The 19,125-nt window shown below is 36.9% G+C and overlaps 1 protein-coding gene across 6 annotated transcripts in view; it reads left to right on the top strand.

Annotated features, from left to right (window-relative positions):
* Nucleotides 1-11,875, top strand: part of egh (beta-1,4-mannosyltransferase egh) — a 119,308-nt gene extending 107,433 nt beyond the window's left edge. For 5 of the 6 annotated variants that reach the window (XM_070138442.1, XM_070138443.1, XM_070138445.1 and 2 more), the window contains 6 exons: nt 2,301-2,518; nt 4,427-4,675; nt 4,976-5,176; nt 5,303-5,458; nt 6,426-6,644; nt 7,049-11,875. In XM_070138442.1, the coding sequence (XP_069994543.1) occupies nt 2,306-2,518; nt 4,427-4,675; nt 4,976-5,176; nt 5,303-5,458; nt 6,426-6,644; nt 7,049-7,414 (1,404 nt within the window). In that variant the 5' untranslated portion in view covers nt 2,301-2,305 and the 3' untranslated portion in view covers nt 7,415-11,875. Of the gene's footprint in view, nt 1-1,860; nt 1,975-2,300; nt 2,519-4,426; nt 4,676-4,975; nt 5,177-5,302; nt 5,459-6,425; nt 6,645-7,048 lie in introns of all 6 variants that reach the window. The other variant, XM_070138441.1, reaches the window with a different exon arrangement.
* The last annotated feature ends 7,250 nt before the right edge of the window (nt 11,876-19,125 follow it).

Below are 19,125 nucleotides of genomic sequence, written 5' to 3'. Positions count from 1 at the left end.
CTTGCTTAATGTTCACTTGAATAATAATCGGTAATAATCATTTGTTTCACCCGTTATATTTTGTGGTATAGTACTGCCTTCATAATTGTCATCATCATTGTTATTGTTGTTGTTATTGTTATTATTATTGTTATTATTATTATTATTGTTATTGTTATTATTATTGTTATTATTATTATTTTTAGTTATTATTATTATTGTTATTGTTATTATTATTAATATTATTATTATCATTATAATTGTTATCATTATTATTATTTTCATTATTGTTACTGTTAGTATTATTATTATCATTATTATTGTTGTTTTAGTTGTTTTTGTTGTAGTTGTTATTATTGTTAATATTATTGTTATTATTAGTTGATAATAATGACAATAATGATAACAATAACAATAATGATAATAATGGTATTATTATTATTATTATTGTTGTTTTGTTGTTGTTATTAATATTGTTTTGATCATGATCATCAAATTTTTTATCATTATTTTTTTATTCTTATTCTTGTTCTTATTCTTGTTATTATTATTATTACTATTACTAGTGTTATTGTTATGGTTATGGTTATGGCTATGATTATGATTATTGTTATGGTTAATGTTATGATTTTTGCTGTTATTATTGTTGTTACTGTTATTGTTGTTATTATTATTATTATTTTTATTATTAACTATTATTATTTTTATTATTAACTATTATTATTATTATTATTATTATTATTATTATTATTATTATTATTATTATTATTATTATTATTATTATTATTATTATTATTATTATTATTATTATTTTTTTTTTTTTTTTTTTTTTTTTTTTTTTTTTTTTTTTTTTTTTAAATTATTAACTACTGCTGTTGTTGTTTTGTTGTTGTTGTTGTTGTTGTTGTTATTGTTATTGTTATTGTTATTGTTATTGTTATTGTTATTGTTATTGTTATTGTTATTGTTATTGTTATTGTTATTGTTATTGTTATTGTTATTGTTATTATTATTATTATTATTATTATTATTATTATTATTATTATTATTATTATTATTATTATTATTATTATTATTATTATTATTATTATTATTATTATTATTATAGTTAGTTATTTTATTTTACCATTATGATTATTATGGATAGTTATCATTATTATCATTATATTAGCGGTAGTAGCACCAGAAGTAGCTTTGTAGTAGTTAGTGGTTTAGCAGTAGTAGTTTATTAGTAAAAGAAGTCAAAGAAATAAAGAAAAAAGTAAGTAGGAATACATGCAATTCATAGAAATTCCTTAAGGATTTCAATTACCAGTTTTGCTTCTGTGATACAACCATCGCTATTTGATTGTTCATGGAAAGCAGAAACCAACTTGATACTCCCATGAAGAGAAGTTTTGAAATAGAATGCCTTCATTTGAAACAGCTGAACCTTGATAACAGAGAAGGCTAGATATCCTGATAGGAGATAAAGTCAGGCTTATCAGTAGTGAGCTTGAAGCACCTCTAACGGCAGCAACTCGTACATACCTTTCACAGTTCCTTGGTGGCACTGCTAAGTGTGTGTGTGTTTTCTGTGTATGAGTGAGAGAGTGTAGTTTATTGTTAAGAGACTGTTATATGGACGTACTATGGATTTACTAATAGTTTTGTAAGAGATTTGCAACCTCTAGAAGATGTGCACATATATTTATGAATAGAAAATAGTCAAGACTGTTGCTGATGTGTGGAAAATATTATTTGATGTTCTCCAAAATGTTTTCTGTCTATTGAAAAGGGTCACCAGTTTGGCAAATAAACAAAACAGAAAAAAGTGTACCTGTTAAATATACAGATTTGTCAGTTGTATAGACTTTACTCAGATTGCCCTTTTTAATTCAGTATTAACAGTTTTATTGGTACTGAATATGAGTCAGACTGTTCAAGATGCAGTTCTCACAACCAGCAAGAGATCAAGTACTGCAATTCCAAATCCTAGAAGATATTTTAGAAAAGGTTTGAAATAGTGAGTTATGTATTTTGAATATTAAGATAAAGAAAGAAAAAGGTTTTAGGTAATTTTGTTTCTTTATTTAATATATATGACTGTCCTTTTGTCCAATTATTCTTTTTAAAGTACTGTGCAACTGCTGTAATCAGTTTTGCACTTTTTGATAATGGTATTAGATCTTGAAAGAGCAAGTGCAATAAGGTTATTAAATGTCATATTCAACACTAAAAGAATATTGTACTACACTTATATGTTGTGGTTATTGCACTGACCATATGTTTCTTGTTTCAATCTCAGGCAATTGTTTTTCACAAATATAATTCTTTTCCAGGCATCATGGCTGTGAGTCGGCTGAGCCTGGCCTTCTCCGAGACACTGCACACTACCAAGCATGTGGCCCATGTGTGTCTCTTTATCACAATCGTCATTTTGTTCGAAGTTGGGGCTCTAGGGCTGTGGGGAGACCCTCCTGCGTCTGCGTCGTACCCTCCTCTAGTCACACTACTCTTCCAAGTTACTCGACTTTTGCCATTACTTGCACTACCCCAGGTTAGACCACTGTTGTTTTTTGTTGTATTGAAGATATTTATTTTGTGTTTGTGTATGTTTTTGGAATCGTAATTGGCTGGTGAAAGACAGGGTGAAATTGGGATTTTATGATAATTTCATGATATGAAATGCATTTCAAATTGGTGGTGGTGTTGGTGTAATAGTTAAAAAAAAATTGTCAAGCAGTAATGATAATTTCATTTTACTGATAACCTTATATTAAGCTTTTTTTGTTTTTTATACATTTTGCATTTTGTTTGCCATTTATTTCCATGCTTTTCATGTCATGATGAAAGGAAAATGAAAAGAAAACTTTTTTTATTTTAATTTTGGGTGTTATTTTAAGTGCAAGTGATCCTTAGCTTATTTTGTAATAATACTTTTGATGGATGGAGATAATGTTACATTACTATCATGGATGATGACATCAGAGCAATGGGGGGAGTGGCTGATAGCTAAAGAACAAATCAAATATGCCCTGTAGAAGGATGAAGATAAGGTAGTAGTAGTACAGCAATTAAAAATAGCTGCAAATGGTTTTGTAATTTACTGAGATTTATTATGACAAGGAACTGTGTTGTGTACAAAATTTAATTATTTGATTTGTATGTGTATTTGGCCACGTAAAAGTTGATAAGTGTGTTTGTTGTATAGAATTGAGTTTTATAGATGCTTTAGTATATTCATTAGCATGGATACGTAGGTCTACTGAAGTGTAAATATGTATGTGTACATGTATGATTGTTAATACAGACTCTAAAAAAAACTTATATTTATCAAGCATAATTTGGTATACTATTTAAATCTAGTAGATTTTTAGAATATGTTTGTATGAATAAGCACTGGTGTTTGTTTTTGGTGGCTGCGATTAGTTATCTTAGATTTCCTTTGCTGTAGTTTTTATTGAATTATTGTCATCCATTACACTCTAATTCTCTAATAAGTTTTATACAAACGTGGATTTTATGGGTATGTGACATATACCCTTCCTTTGTACATCAATGCTCTGTATTACTCATAATTATTTTTTCACCTTTTAGACTAAACACTAAAATTGAATTCATGAGCCACCAAGATAGTAATTTTTTTTTTTTTTTTGTTTCTTCTAAAATTTGGTGCCTGCCATGCCAAGCCATTTCTTGTTTGGTTAATGTACATAATAGAATCACTTTGAATTATTTTGGATTCTTTGTTTTATTCAGGTGAGGAAATTTAATTTTCAGCAAAGGGGTGGTAATTTACATATGATAAATATTCTCATATAAGGACCTAATTAAGTTCAAGTTAGGTGGACTGTTGGTATACAGATTGTTGTTTTAGGTAGATTTGATAGATTAGGTAAATATTTTTATATTTTTGAGAATGATATATTTTGTTGGAGTAAATTAAAAGTATTATTTATACTCACATGTTGAGTGGTAAAACATTACCTTATTGATACTATAGTAGAAAAACAGACAGTGCACAAACAAAGATAAATCTAGTTTGTGTTGTGGATTTTTCTACCAGTCTTACATGTGTACTGAAAAAGCAGGGCAATATAGTTTCAAAGTCTACTGTGATTTCAGCTTTATTTTTTTCTCGATATGAGAAATAATGAGAGTAAGATTTTAATTTTCTTATATACTTGCCAAAAATATTGATTTGCATTAACTTTTAAAGTAGTTATTGTTTTTATAATTCAGTTCAAATTAATATTATTTCTTTTATCATTAGTAATTTTGTTTCTTGTGTAAGTTATCACAAATATTGTTATCGTTTAACTGTCATCACAATTTAAGTTCCTGTTATTAATGTTCCTTTTCTTTTATTACTCATATTCAAGTCTTACTAAAATGTATATCCTTACTCTCAGTGACGTGTTATAATTAGTAGCACACACTCACCAGTTACAATCTATTTTTACAGGCATTATTTAACCTCTTGGGCTTGATCTGTTTCAATGCCTTCCCTGAGCGCTCAAAGCTTAAGGGTTCTCCTCTTTTGGCGCCGTTTCTGTGCCTAAGAGTTGTGACCCGGGGAGATTACCCAGACCTTGTCAGGCAGAATGTCAACCGCAACCTGACGACATGCCTGCGTGTTGGCCTGGAGAAGTTTATGATTGAAGTCGTAACAGATAAGACGATAGATCTGCCTGAAAATCAGAGAATTAGACAGGTGAGTTCTGTTGGTTTTGCAGATTTTTGGGGAGAGAGGAAAAGATATTTTAGAAAGAATTCAAATGGGCAAGGAGATTATGTAGTAGTAGCAGGATGAGCCTTTGTGCAGAAAGTTTGTTTGTGATAGTTAAAATTGCCTGTAGAACTAATTTGCAATGGTCATAAATATATAAGCTTTGTTGTTCAGTATTAAAAAGAAAGTGACACTGTGAAGTTTACACAAACTTTAAAGCAAAGTCTGCTAATTTAAGACAGTACTTGAAATGGTACAAATTTAACATTTTTTTCTGTATTTCAGGTTGTTGTACCGTCTAGCTATCGCCCAAAGAGTGGAGCATTGTTTAAAGCCCGAGCTCTGCAGTACTGCTTAGAAGAGGATGTTAATGTCCTAGCAGATACTGACTGGATAGTTCACCTCGATGAGGAGACTCTAGTTACAGATGCTGCCATTAGGGGCATTCTCAACTTTGTTATTGAGGGCCGACATCAGTTTGGTCAGGTAAGCTTTGAATAAACAGATTTTTATAATGAAAATTTATCTGAATACTGAGTTGCAAGTTCATCATTATTACATTAACTTGTTAAAACATTTGTTCAGAAATTTAAGTTTGTATTTCTTCAACAGGGCTTAATAACTTATGCAAATGAGAACATTCAGAACTGGTTCACAACTTTGGCTGACAGCTTTCGCGTGTCAGATGATATGGGCAAGTTGCGGTTCCAGTTCAAAGTGTTTCATAAACCACTCTTTGGATGGAAGGGATCTTATGTTGTTACTCAGGTGAGCTGCATTCTGTTTACATCAGATTTCCTGTTCTTTTTCAATATCATGATAAGATGTGTGAGATAACATTTGAGGAGTTGAATGGGCTCTGTTCTGCTGCTATACCCACTCACTAGAGGCAAGCCCCCTTCATCATTTGATAAATGTTTGTGCATTATCATTAAGGGGTAATCACAAGGGATTTAGATTCTTAGTTATATGACTCAAGATTCTATGGACAGCCTTACATACCCACATTGAATGTTCCCTAGCTGTGATTCCTTCACTCAACTTTGGGATGAAACAGTAATGAGGGAGTGATGAAAGAGGCAATGTTGTGGGAGATTGTGCCTTGTTCAGTTGTGATGTAATGTACAACGTGGGCAAAATTATGGCAATATCACAGTAGAAATTCCACTACTACTAAGGATTTGTATTCTAAAATGATGATCAATACATATTATTGAAGTCATATAATTACAAATATTTATGTGTAAGATTCTAGATCCCAAGACAAAATTCCTCTATTTGACCCTTAGCTGCCCTTCTCTTTGAATGAGAAAATAGGTTAAGACCCATCCTGTGGTATGAACAGGCAGCAGTAGGTCAAACAGTGGAGAAAGCAGTGATATTAGCATTGGCAAGAGTAACCAAATACCAGTATAGTGAGATCTGATAGGCTGGGAAATATGGAAAATGTAGCAAATGCCCAGCACATCAATAGGACCCATAGGACTTCTACAGATCCTATGTATGAATATATGTCTATATATATATTTTCTCTGTCTCTCTTGATATAAACATTATTTAACATATGTTCCAGTGGAGAGACATGGTCACATAAAGGATACTGGGTTATAAACTTCATTTGCCAATTTACATCCAATAACATTCTGTGGTACCTCTAAGACGTAGGGAAAAACAGCCCAGATAAACTCCTAACATACACTACCATGTCAATCTGATCTTGCCTCTCCTTCCCCAGACTGGTGCAGAGAGACGTGTAACCTTTGACCATGGTCCAGATGGAAGCGTGGCTGAGGACAATTATTTCGGAATGGTGGCCTTCAAAGAAGGCTACTCCTTCGACTTTATTGAGGGGGAGATGTGGGAAAAGTCTCCTTTCACCATTTATGACTTTTTGCAGCAACGCAAGAGATGGCTACAAGGGATCCTATTAGTGGTCCACAGCCCTCATATCCCTGTGAGTTTTATTTTATTTTTCTGTTTTCTCTATCACTTCATTCTTTTTTTTCCTGGTTCTTCCATCATTATTATTATTTTCTTTTCATTTCCATATCTTTCATTCAACATTCATTGCATTTTTAATGTCTAATCATTTACAGGTATGTATGTCCTTGGATTATGTTACAACATTGACTGCAAAAGGCAAAAAGAAATATAAGATATACATAAGTTGAATGAAGCAATATGTAAAAAATATTGGCCCTGAAAAATTGCTTTTGAGTTTGAATATACTTTGAACATAGTCGTTTTTAGAAATGTATGTAAATGTATATATATATTTTGAGAATCTATAAATTTACATGTTGCAGTTGTCACAATCCATGGTGTTGATAATTTTTCCTTTTACATCACTCCCAACAGATTAGCACAAAGTGGTTGTTAGCTGTCTCCCTCTACTCTTGGGTTACCATGCCACTGGCCTTGTCATCGGTCGTTTTAAGCACCATCTTCCCTGTGCCTGTGCCTGGCCTCCTCAACTTGGTTGCAGCATTTGTAGGGGGTGTCAACTTTTATATGTACATATTTGGTGTGATTAAGTCGTTCCGTGTGGACCGCGTCGGTTGGATGAGGATGGCCATGTGCATGATAGGGGCCCTCATTACCATGCCCTTCAACTTCCTCGTGGAGAACATTGCTGTGCTGCGAGGACTGGTGGGCAACAAGCACAAATTCTACATTGTCAATAAGTTAACAGGTGCTCCGGACAATGGAGTGAACACAGTTTAAGCCATGAGGAGCAGCCTGGCCTAGTCATGTCTACACTGTTCTCCCACCTGCTGCTGACCACTGCCACTGCCCGCTGAGGAGTGTATTCGCTGTTTGCCTACGCATATTGACGCTGCTAGTTCGGTCACCAATTGGTGCTCATGGCAAAGGAAGGCATTAGAAATGTCTACTACAAAATGTTCCAAAAATTGAATAATCAAACTCTGTATTGAAGATTTCTTACATCAAAGCTTTACATTGGTTTTTGGCTTGGTTATTGTGCTTTTTAATGTGGATATATATACACATCATCTTACAACAATAGGATGTACCTAGTGCTTTATAAAATCATTCAGAAATGGGTAGAATGCTTTACAAATGCATTATCATACTCCTGCTGCAGTAAATACCATGGTAAATAAATTATTGCTCTGTATGGAATAGAATCTTCTACAGACATTTGCATCATTACAGTTGTTAATGGGTAGACCCTTTGGAGGTGTTTTTTGCCAAAGACAACAGAAACACAGCAGATGAGACAGCATGTTTAGGATGCTGCAAAATTTCTCAAATTCTACAGGCTTGTCACATGACCTTATCTCAACTTCATGTAGCAGCTTTAGACAGTCTGGGCTGGATTGAATACAGAGCAGTAGGCTTCGATCAGAGGGTCTTTAGCAGGCACAAATCAAAATTTAGGTGTATGGCCAATGTCGTAAGGCCTTGCTTACCTGTTGATTCTCACCTTCTTATTCCAGCTGGGGGTAACACAGCCAGTTTAAACCAACTTAACTTCAATAGAAAGATCCAGACAAATATGGATGAGTGCTTTGTGGTGTATATTAGCTTGTGAATATGATGATAGTGAAACAGGTGCTATAAGCATCCCCATTCTTGTGATACACATTCACTGCCAGTGGAAAACAAGCAAGCAGATATTTAGACCTGTAATATCCAGTGCCAGGGCGTTGCATTCAGGATTTCCCTGAACTTGCCGTGATTAATTTCTTTTCAATAAAAATGTGGAAACCAATGTTCTTGATGTCATTTGATATACAATGTTTATTTTATTTTATTTTTTTTCTATTTGTTTAAACAATTTTCTTTTCAGTCAGGAGCCAGTTTGAAAGTTGCATTTTGATGGTTGCTCAGAAGACAGCAGACTTGGAATATGTCACGATAAACTAATGTCAATGTTTTGAAAGATGAGCATGATGGGTGTTACTTAAACAAAACAAATACAACCAAAAAATAAAAAAATATATATAAAGTATAAAAAATGTTTCCAGAAATCATCATGAAAAAAGTTTCAGTACAACAAAGCTCTCTCAGAGCACATTCTGTGGTTTAGCTTGCAGGATGAACATTTAGGTGCCTCGTTGGCCATAATGTTTACCATTAGCGCTGCACGTGTAAGTGAAAGTAATTCTTTGTGTTAGTGGATGCATCTCATAGAGTAGACATATCTTTGTTCCTTTGGTTGTGATGTTGTATTTTATTTGTTAGAAAAACTCACTGTGTTATTGTATATATTATATGTTTAACTCTTCCAAAATGCGTTGGAAGATTTGGTCTTAACCAAAGACTTAAGAACACTAGTTTTTTGTGGGCATGATGTTGCCCTTATTTTGGTAAATTGAAAGCGATGTTATTTAGTGTAGACAGATGTACCTCACCATGTTAAGAGCCAATAAAATGTGTGTTAAAGCTGAATTGATGTTATAAAAATGGCAGCCTGTTTAAGGGGGAAAAGTATTGTCAATGTCTGTCTGTAACATCTGTAAAATCATGCTATAAGGGTAAAGCAGATAGATTTCTATCTAAAAATCACCTGGACACGCTTCAAAGTAATTACTATAATTTAATTGGTAAAAACCGTTCAAATAAAACCATAATGTAGCATAAAGCAGCTGCCATAAATGTAAAGGGAAGAGAAATCATTCTAGAGTGATGTTTTTTCCAGTTCATGATAAAATAGTTAAGGGTGTTCAGAGGATTTATTCCTTGAGAGCACAAACCATGGGAATGAACAACTAAGTGAGGGTTTGGTAGGCCTCAGGACCACTCAGAGTTATCCTTCAGCATGTCTTGAGAATGGGCTAGAAGTTGACAAGGTGGAGCTGCAACTCGAGTATTGTGAGGAATGTGTAATTTAACTGTGTACTCAGGAGGTTAGATTATACATTTCCAAAATAGCTGTTTTAACTCAAAGTGTCATAAGTTATGCCGTCATTTGTGTGTTCTATGATTCTGATGTGTGTGTTGAAGTGATGTTTGTTTCTTGCACAATGGTAGTTGATATTTATAACGGTTCAGTTAGCACAACTTGTAAATATTTCCAATGTGACTTTCTTACTTGTATTTGATTTGTAAACAAATGCTTTTCTTAGAGGTTGGTGCATTTACATTAAGGGTAGTGATGATGCTGTGCGTCACTTATTATTTATTCAAATGTTGTTGGTGTTGATTATTTATTTTTTTATCATGATTTTTTTTCTATCAGAGTTTTCAGCTGAAAGTCCTGAGTGTGATAAAGTTGGTGTTAAATGACAGATTTTTCTTTTATCATTTGTTCTCACTTGCAACAATTTAATTTTTTTGAAACATGCATAAAAATCTCCCTCTGATTCACTTGCACAAAAGAAGGGATCATATTGTTCCATAGATTGGCATATAATGCATCTGATAGGCACGACCAAGATTTTTGAGAAACTTAATCTATATTTTGTATATACTATGAGAGTCACACAAATATCACCCTGCCCCCCCCCCCCCAAAGAAAAAGAAGAAAAGAAAGGAAAAAGAAAGGAGTGTAATTAAAAGGCAACAACATAAATATGAACTTTTTGAACAACAGTTACTGATTTTTTTTTCTTTAGTGGACAATACAGCCCCACTTCAACATTTCTAAATTCTTCCATTCCTTACATAAAAAAGTTAAACTTGTTATACACACTGCAGTATAAAATGTATTCTCATTTCCTGAAAATTATAATGAATTTGATTTCAAACATTAATTTTGTTTTTTGAAAGAGCAAATTCATCTTTGTTTCCATTGAATGACAGTCAAGCTTAATGTATGTAAAAAAAAGGCAGTATTCATAAAAGTTGGAAACTTAAAGAGGGTTCTTTTGTATTCACTTACCACAAATGCAGAATTTAAGTTTTAGCTAACTGTAATATGTAAGAAGGATAAGAGAGAAAGTTGTGTGCCAGTCGAGCATAATCATAAATCTTGTGTACTTGTGCATGTTTTGTAACTCTTAAATCTGGTTTGTTCATGTTGAACAGCTTAGGGTAAATGGCGTTATAGTATGGTCTGTGCGCGTTAAGAGCTGTGTATGATCTCATGTTCCATCTATTGGTTCACTCTATTGACTTGTCGTACCATCCTTTGATCTACATTCTTGTAGGCTCAAGTACTTGTCTCAGATAATTCAGAACAATGATATTGCATTCTTTTATTTATTTTGTTGTTTTTTGAAGTAATGATAATGATGGTTATGTTGGTAAATTTAGTAATGATAATGAGAATAATGAAAATATGAAAAAATAATATTAATAATGATAATGATAATAGTACTGACCAATAGTGGTAATCATGATAAGGGATTAGATTACAGCAGAATTATCTGGGATGTTGATTTACAAGGTTTCAGTTAGCACCATATCCAGTGCAAATATAATGGTTGCTTTATGGCTCCTTGTGCATGACAAAATTAGGTATTATTATTGTTGTAATTGCTGTTGTTAGTGTTACTATTATTATTATTATTATTATTAGTTATATAATAAATTTAAATTTATGAAATTTGCTTTACCATTACTTCTGCTGGTCACATGCATGAGTTGGTGTAGATGATTGTGTAATAGAAGTGACACAAACACTTGATTACAAGTGAAAGAAGTAGGAGACAGTAAGAACAATGAATTGAATGAAGTATCAAAATGTATGTTTCAGTTCAAGTGAATAACGCCAACTGGTACACACAATTGAGCCATTATTACAGCGTGTATATGTTTGCATTGGACTGTAACAGTGAATGGGTTTAGTAATGATTACAGTCACTGCTTCTCTGTGTATATGAATGTCTTTTATTTCTTTCATGACTGTGTATACTGAAAGTGTACTTTGACGAACTCTGTACCTGTCCAGAATAGGAGAAAACAGCAGCAACGACAAGAAAAGACACAGGCTTGACAATGACAAGGATGTCATACTTTTTCCTTTTGAAAACTTTTTTTTTTTCCTTTTTTTCTTTTTTTGTGAACTTAGGTCAACTCTTGGGTCACAGAGGAGATAGAACACAGTAACTTATTTTTTCTATGAAGGAGTAAACATGTGTAATGGATGATCTCTCTTATTTTTTTTCTTTTCTTTTGAAAAGTAATTAATTTATTAAGAACTGCAGAGCTGCCTATAACTAATTATAGGATTTGCTGTCTTCAGGAAGCTGGTTGATAATAAAATATTGAAGAAAATTGTTTTTGATTTATTAGATTCGTAAAACTACATATAACTTCATGTAGTGTTACTAACAACTATAGAAGCGATACCAAATCACCTGTGATGCTATGCATTGTGTGACATAGCGAGAAAATGCTTTTAAATACTGATGTTACTTGTGTTATAAACATTATAATTATATTTTTATTGACATTACTAACAGCAGTATTAAGTACTATAAAATATTATTTTAAATCCAGGGAAAGGATAAACAAGCGAGACAGGTAGTTCTTATAATTGGCTCATTGGTGACTTAGTACTTATGGAGCCATAGGTAAAAGCAATTACTAAATTAAACACACTGGGCATGTATGCACATGCCATCCCCAGCGGCAAGTTACATGTATATGATTAGTATCTTTATACACCAGATTGGATTTTCTTCTTGATCACACTGATGTCACTTTTAATTAAGAAAGTCTGTTTTCCAATTTAATAATTTCAGTACATTATCAATTCCAATTTTACAGTTGCAAGTCCTACCTCAGATAGGATTGTCTAGCAATTACAATATTTCTGAATTGTGTCCAATATTTACACTGATAATAAACAAACTTGAAAAAAGATCAAGACCAGAAATAAGAAAGGAATCAGTGTATGGCCATATAGAATTAGGCATTGTTAATTGCTGCAGATCATGTGTTTGAGGAAATTGTCAAGTGTTGCATATCTCAGTGGTAGAATGCTGGTATGCGTACATTAGCATGGGGTCAGACTTGGGTGGAAAGGAATTGAAAAGTTTCATCCTTTAGCCTAATATGCATATTCCTCAACAAGTAAGTAAGTAATAATGACAAGAAAATAGATGTGCTAGACATCAAAGGTCATATAGCACTATGGTATTGTATTGTGTTGGGAGGGTTTTTAAATTCTTTATTACAATTAAAATGTTAAGTTTCGATGGTCATTTATTGTATGATAGTATAGTATTTAAAGGAGTAGGAGGAGATGGTAGATGGGAGTAGGATAGGTATTGATGAGAAGAGGAAGGGTTAAGGAAGATGGGTGACAAGATCAAATGAAGGATATTTATGCATCTGAGGAAGGAGAATAAATTATCAATAAAAAAGGTGGGGGATTCTGTAAGGATGTCTGACAGGTTGGGGGTCGGGGAAGATAGGATATGTGAGGAAAAGTAAGGATATGGGCTTCGGTAAAGCGAGGACAGGATATTAGGATATGTGGGACAGAGAGAAGGATGAAGGGCATAGAGGTAGGTTAGAGGGATGTGACATGAGGTATGAATGAGTGATTCTGGTGTGGCCTATTTGTAGGCGGGCAAGGGCAGTTTCCCAACGTCTGTTTTGATGGTACGGAGCTATGGAGCTGACCAAGGGGAGATTGAGGGTTTTATGGTTTGGAGTTTGTTGGTACACAGATGTGACCAGAAGGATTGCCATCGGTTGTAAAGAAAAGTTTTGAAGTGAGGGTAGTAGTCGGTGGCTGGAATGTGTGAAAAACGGGCTTGGTGACTTGAGGGCAGGGCAGCAGATCGTGCTAAGTTATCTGCTTTTTCGTTGCTGGGAATCCCGACATGGCTGGGTATCCAGCAAAAATTCACTGTTTTCTCTTGTGTAGACAGATAGAATAGCTGGTCGTGTATTTTTTGGGCTATAGGATTGGTAGGGTGTATGGATTGTATGAATGATATTGAGTTCCGTGAGTCAGTGAAGATGGTGAAGGATGAGGAAGAGATGGAAGATATGCGTTGTAGAGCAAAGAGGATAGCATATAGTTCTGTTGTAAGGACGCTTGATTCAGGTGGAAGAGGAAAGCTGTATGTCTGAGAGGGAAAGACTATGGCAAAACCAGCACCTGAGTTGGATTTAGACCCGTCAGTATAGATATGAGTGCTAGAGGAGTGACTAGAGATATGAGCAAGGAAATGTGTGAGAAGGATAGAAGGTGGAATGTTTGACTTTGGTAGATCAGGGAAAATAGAGGAGCAATTACAAGAGACTGGTACTAGCCAGGGAGGGAAAATTTGGGTAGAAAGAGGAAGAATTTGGAGATGAGGAAAGGATGAATGGGAGAGAAGTGTCCATACGAACAGCGAAAGGGACAGGTAGTCGTGGAGAGGAAGATAAGATGCGAAGAAGAGGTTGAGGGACAGTTAGTTTGGAGAGTGAAAATTGGTGGAAGCGAGCATAATTTCTTAGGGACAGAAGAGCGCGTCGTCTACAGAGGGATGGTAGTCCTGATTCAACATATAGGCTCTCAACTGGAGAGGATTGGAAAGCTCCTAGGGCTAAGCGGAGACCGCAATGGTGGATAGGATCGAGGAGAGAGAGAAGAAAGGCAGAGGCTGAAGAATATATATGGCAACTATAGTCAAGGGTGGAGAGGATTAGAGTAATATGGTATGAAGGAGTGTTTTGCGGTCTGATTCCCAGGATAGGTGGGAGAGGGTTTGTAGTAGTCGGAGGCGATGGCAAGCTTTTTCTTTAATAGAAAGGATATGATCCCGCCAAGATGCCTTTGAGTCGAAAATAACTCCAAGAAACTTGCCGGAAGATCGTGATTTGGATAGGGGTATCATAAAGGAGGAGTGGAGGTTGGGAGGCTATACGTGAACGAGAGAAAAGGATGGAGAAGGTTTTAGAAGTAGAGAAACGAAAGCCATGGTTGGTAGCCCAGGAAGAGATTGATGTTATTGACGAGTGGATAAGTTAATAGAGAACTTTTATGGAACGGTCGGAGTCGAAGATGGCTAGATCATCTACATAGTGATGAACGGATTTTTGGTGGTAAAGCGGATATTAATCCGTTTACAGCTATGAGGAACAGTGTGGTGCTCAGTACACTGCCTTGTGGGACATCTTCTAACTGAGGAAAGGAGGGGGAAGTGGAAGAGGCAAATCTGACATGGAAGGTGCGGTCAGAGAGGAAGGATTTTAGAAAAACACCCATGCTTCCACGTATTCCGTGGAAACATAGCTGTTGTAGTATATGGTGCCGCCAAGTAGTATCATATGCTTTTTCGAGATCGAAAAAGACAGCTAATACTGACTCACGGCATGCAAATGCTGAAGTGATTAGTGTTTCTGCATATGCCAGTGGGTTAGCTGTGCTTTTGCCTCGACGAAATCCGAATTGGTTTGGTGATATGATTTGGTGGTATTCTAGGTACCATATCAATCTGAAATTTATCATTCGTTCCATTAATTTACATAGGCAGCTTGTTAGGGCTATGGGGCGGTAAGTTTCAGGAAAGGTAATACTATGGCTTCTCTCCAGTGGGGAGGAAAGTTTCCAGTCGTCCATATGTTATTGAATATTGATAGAAGGAAGGATAAGGAAGTAGGAGAAAGGTGTCTTAGCATACGGTAATGTATACCGTCTGGTCCTTCATGGGTGTTGCGGCATGACTGAAGTGCATTATAGATCTCAGAAGAAGAAAAGGGTGCATTATAAGGTTCTGTAGATGATAGGGAGAAGGAGATAGGAGTGCGCTCTTTGTCTGATTTTAAGGAAGAGAAATGAGGAGAAAGATGAGAGCCACTACTGACTTGGCTAAAAAAGGCACCAAGTTCAGTAGCTACTTGAAGAGGGTCAGAGATGAGGTTATTATGAATATGGAGGACGGGGGCAGGATGAGGAGGATGTTTTCCGGATAACTTATGGATCCGCCGCCAGACTGCAGAGATTGGTTTGGAGGATGTTATGGAGGATACATAGTTTTGCCAGCTGTTTGTCATGGAGTTACGAATTGCACGGCGAAGATGGGCTGATGCTTTTTTAAAAGATATGAAGGCTGTTAGTTGACTGGGGGTGCCTCTCTTGTGTCGGTAGCTATTCCAAGCTGCGCGCTTCAGACGAAGTGCTTTTGTACACTCAAGGTTCCACCATGGAACACATTTTGAGGTGTAAGGTCGGGATGGTCATATAGGCTGTATTTAGGACGTTAGTTGTGAAGTATTGGAGCATTTCTGAGGTGGTAGAGAATGATGATGGAGGAATTTCAAGAGTAGATAGAGAGGTAAAGGTATTCCAGTCTGCTCTGTCAAAGCACCAGCGAGGGGGATTTAGGGGCGGGATATAGGATGTTGAAAAAAGAATTGGGAAGTGATCACCAGAATGAAAATTGTTTAGGACAGACCAGTGGAAGTCTATATGAAGGATAGGGGAGCAAAGAGAGAGTTCTAGCCATGAAAAAGATTGAGTGCGTAGGTCGAAATGAGTCGGACTGTTGGAATTTAGGAGGATAAGGTCAGTTTTAGTTAGAAATTGTTCTAAGGAGCGACCGCTTGTATTGATAATAGAGTCACCCCAAATAGTATGGCGACAGTTAAAGTCTCCAGCTATTAGGAAAGGTGGTTGGAGTTGGGAAAGTAAGGTCTCAAATTCTAGGAAGTCAATAGGGAGGGAAGGAGAGAAGTAGACTGAAATGATTGTGATCCAGTGGCGGAGGGAAATCCAGATAACTGTGCAAGGTATAGTGGTTTGTAAAGGAGGTATGATATATGGTGTTTTATGATGAACAAGTGTGGAAGAAGCAAATATTGAATGAGGGAGTGACAAAATGGTAGTTGGGAATTGGTACTGGAGGATGTGTGAGGAAGGTTTCTTGGAGGCAGACGATAGATGGATTGTAAGAGTAGAGAAGATGGCGGAGATCAGGTCTGTGTGAGCGAAAGCCTCTAATGTTCCACTGCAGTAGAGCCATTGTGGATCATTCTTTAACTATTATGGGTGGCAATGTGTATCTGTGAGGTAAGAGGGGTGGAGGTGGTAGTGTAGTATCAAGAGAATCATCATGGGAAGGGGGGTCACGGGGAAAAGATGAAGGTATAGAATCTGGAGGTTCATCAAAAAAGGTGGGATCTGGGGAAGGACATGTGCTAGAAGGGATTCACGTGTGTATCCAGGAGGGAGTGGTAGGGATAGTAGGGAAAGAAGGGTTTTTGGTTTAGGTACGGGTGGTGGAGTGGATAGGGTGTGTTGGGAAGGTATGGGAGGAAGAATGGTAGGGGGGATGTCAGGAGGGGGAGGATGGATTTCGGCAGTCACTGAATGCAGCCGGAGTCTGGGTAGAGAAATTAATGGATGGTTGAGGAGGGACTTTCTCTTGTGTTATACGTAGAAAGTTTCTTATGTCAAGAGTTTCTGGGGGGATTTGGGTGGAGAGGTTTGGGAAAAGAAAATCTTTTATGGGGAGGTGAAGAGAAGATCGGTATCTGAGAATTTGAGGGTGTAGGTGTGGGATGGGATCTGGTAGGAGAGGATGGGGTGAGGCGTCTGGGTTGTCTGATGTGACTGGTAAGGCGTGAAGTAGGAAGAGACATGGGAGTTGTGGATATTGGAGTATCTGGATTTAGGATGGAAAAAGGATTTGATTGGGGATATGAGAATTAGAGATGGGAAGTTGAGGAGCAGGGGAAAGTGGTGCTGTAGATGTATAGACCACTTGGGTAGTATGGATGGGAGTGGATTGATGTAAGGTACTGGAGTACGTTGTGATTGAAAAACCTCTTTGTCGTGCTTCTTGTCTGGCTTCTCGTAGAGTGGGTCCTAGTTTGAATCTGAGATTTGATACTTCATTTGTAGGCTGTGCAGCCTCTATAGAATACATTATGAGGTCCGCCACAATTTGCACATGTACGTGATTGTGCAGGGCAGTTTGTACGCTCATGACCAGGTTGCGCACATAGTAGGCAGCGGGTTGTAGACAGACAGTGCTTTGCAAGGTGGCCAAAACGCCAGCATTTCTGGCATTGGCGTGGTGGGGGTTGATATGGTCTTACATGGCAAGAAACCCCTCCTATATAGATCTTATGGGGAAGGTCGTGTCTACGAAAGGTAATCTTTGCAATATTGATGCTGGACATACGATTGCCTCTAGGGGGAATAGAGTAGCACTGTACTGATTCAGCATCATATTCAGTGAGGCAACTAAGCAGGTCATTTTCACAGTCTGTCCAGTCCTTTTAATAGACAGGGCAATCAACTGAGGAGAGGGAAACAGTTCCAGTACATGTATTAAGGGAAGGGTTAGGTAGAACGGGTATAGGTTTGCCAGTGAGGTCAACCAGGGTAGATAGTGCTTTAGCTTGAGTCTCGGATGTAACTGTGATTAACCGTGATCGATCAGGACAAATACGGAAGAAAACTTTGCCAACTTGTTTTTGGAGGCATTGTTGAAAGAGTAGGGTGTTATCTGAGTGAGGGGCTATTGGGGGAACTATAAAGTATTGGTCCCATTTGGCTAGTTTAAACAGATTATTCAAAAAGCTTGAGGAAGTGGGAATTGTAGAGGGGCGAGGGCGGGAGGAGGAGGGAGTGGTGTGAGGTGAGGTTTTATTATGGAGGTGTGGGCGATATGGTTGAAGAGTTGTGATAAGGGAGGTTTGGGTATAATGTGAAGATGATTGTTCAGGAAGTGGGCTGGATGGTGTTGGGAGTGAGGATGGGATATCTTCTAAGGGTTGAGTTAGTATCTGGGTAGATGATTCAGGATGGGTTAGGTTGGTAGTATGTATAGAGGAGGGAGGTGTAATAGTAGTGTTCTGAGCCGTGGTCAAAGGGGAGTCAGGGGTCGGTAAACTAGAGGATTCAGATTCAGAGAGGCTGTTTGATAAAGGGGCAAGCCTCAATGCTCCTAATAAGGGTACAAAACCTTCATTACTAGCCATGGAAAGCCTGGTTTTATGTGGGGAAGGTAAACGGTCCACCCCTCAGAGTCCCTGTAAGGGGTAAGGGTCAAATGATTTATCAAGGAATACCGTGCCCATGGCTCCCTGAGGCCGTTCATGACTGGCACGAGGTCAGCCTTTCATCCTTTCAACACGGCTCTTATATCTTAGGAGTTGATAGGGGAAGGGTTGGGGAAGATAAGAGAGAGAAAGAAGAAGGAGAAAAAGACCGTGCAAAATTAGTTGAGGCAAGGGCTGAGATCCAAGGCGGGGGAGATCTCCCGCACTGGATCTCAGTCTCTGTCTCCTAAGCCCCCCCACGACAACAACGGGCAAGGGATTGTGTGTGGGGGGGGGTATTCCTCAACAAACATGAACCCTACACCTACTTGAATATGGGACCAACTAACCTTCCTTCTCTTCCCCCCTCCCCCCAATTCCTTGCTCCTTGTTGTCCTGGGGGGGGGGGGGGGGTAGGATGAGACTGCAGCCCAATGTAGGGGATCACCCCTACCTTGGATCTCAGTCCTCGCCTCAACTAAAGTTTCCACGGTCTTCTCTTCATCCCCTTTGCTTGTCCACTTCCTAAGGTT

This window comes from Penaeus vannamei, chromosome 24 (genome assembly GCF_042767895.1).
Source record: "Penaeus vannamei isolate JL-2024 chromosome 24, ASM4276789v1, whole genome shotgun sequence".
Classification (NCBI taxonomy): Eukaryota; Metazoa; Arthropoda; class Malacostraca; order Decapoda; family Penaeidae; genus Penaeus; species Penaeus vannamei.
Note: the sequence above shows the minus strand (reverse complement) of the source record. Positions and strands in the feature narration are given on the sequence as shown.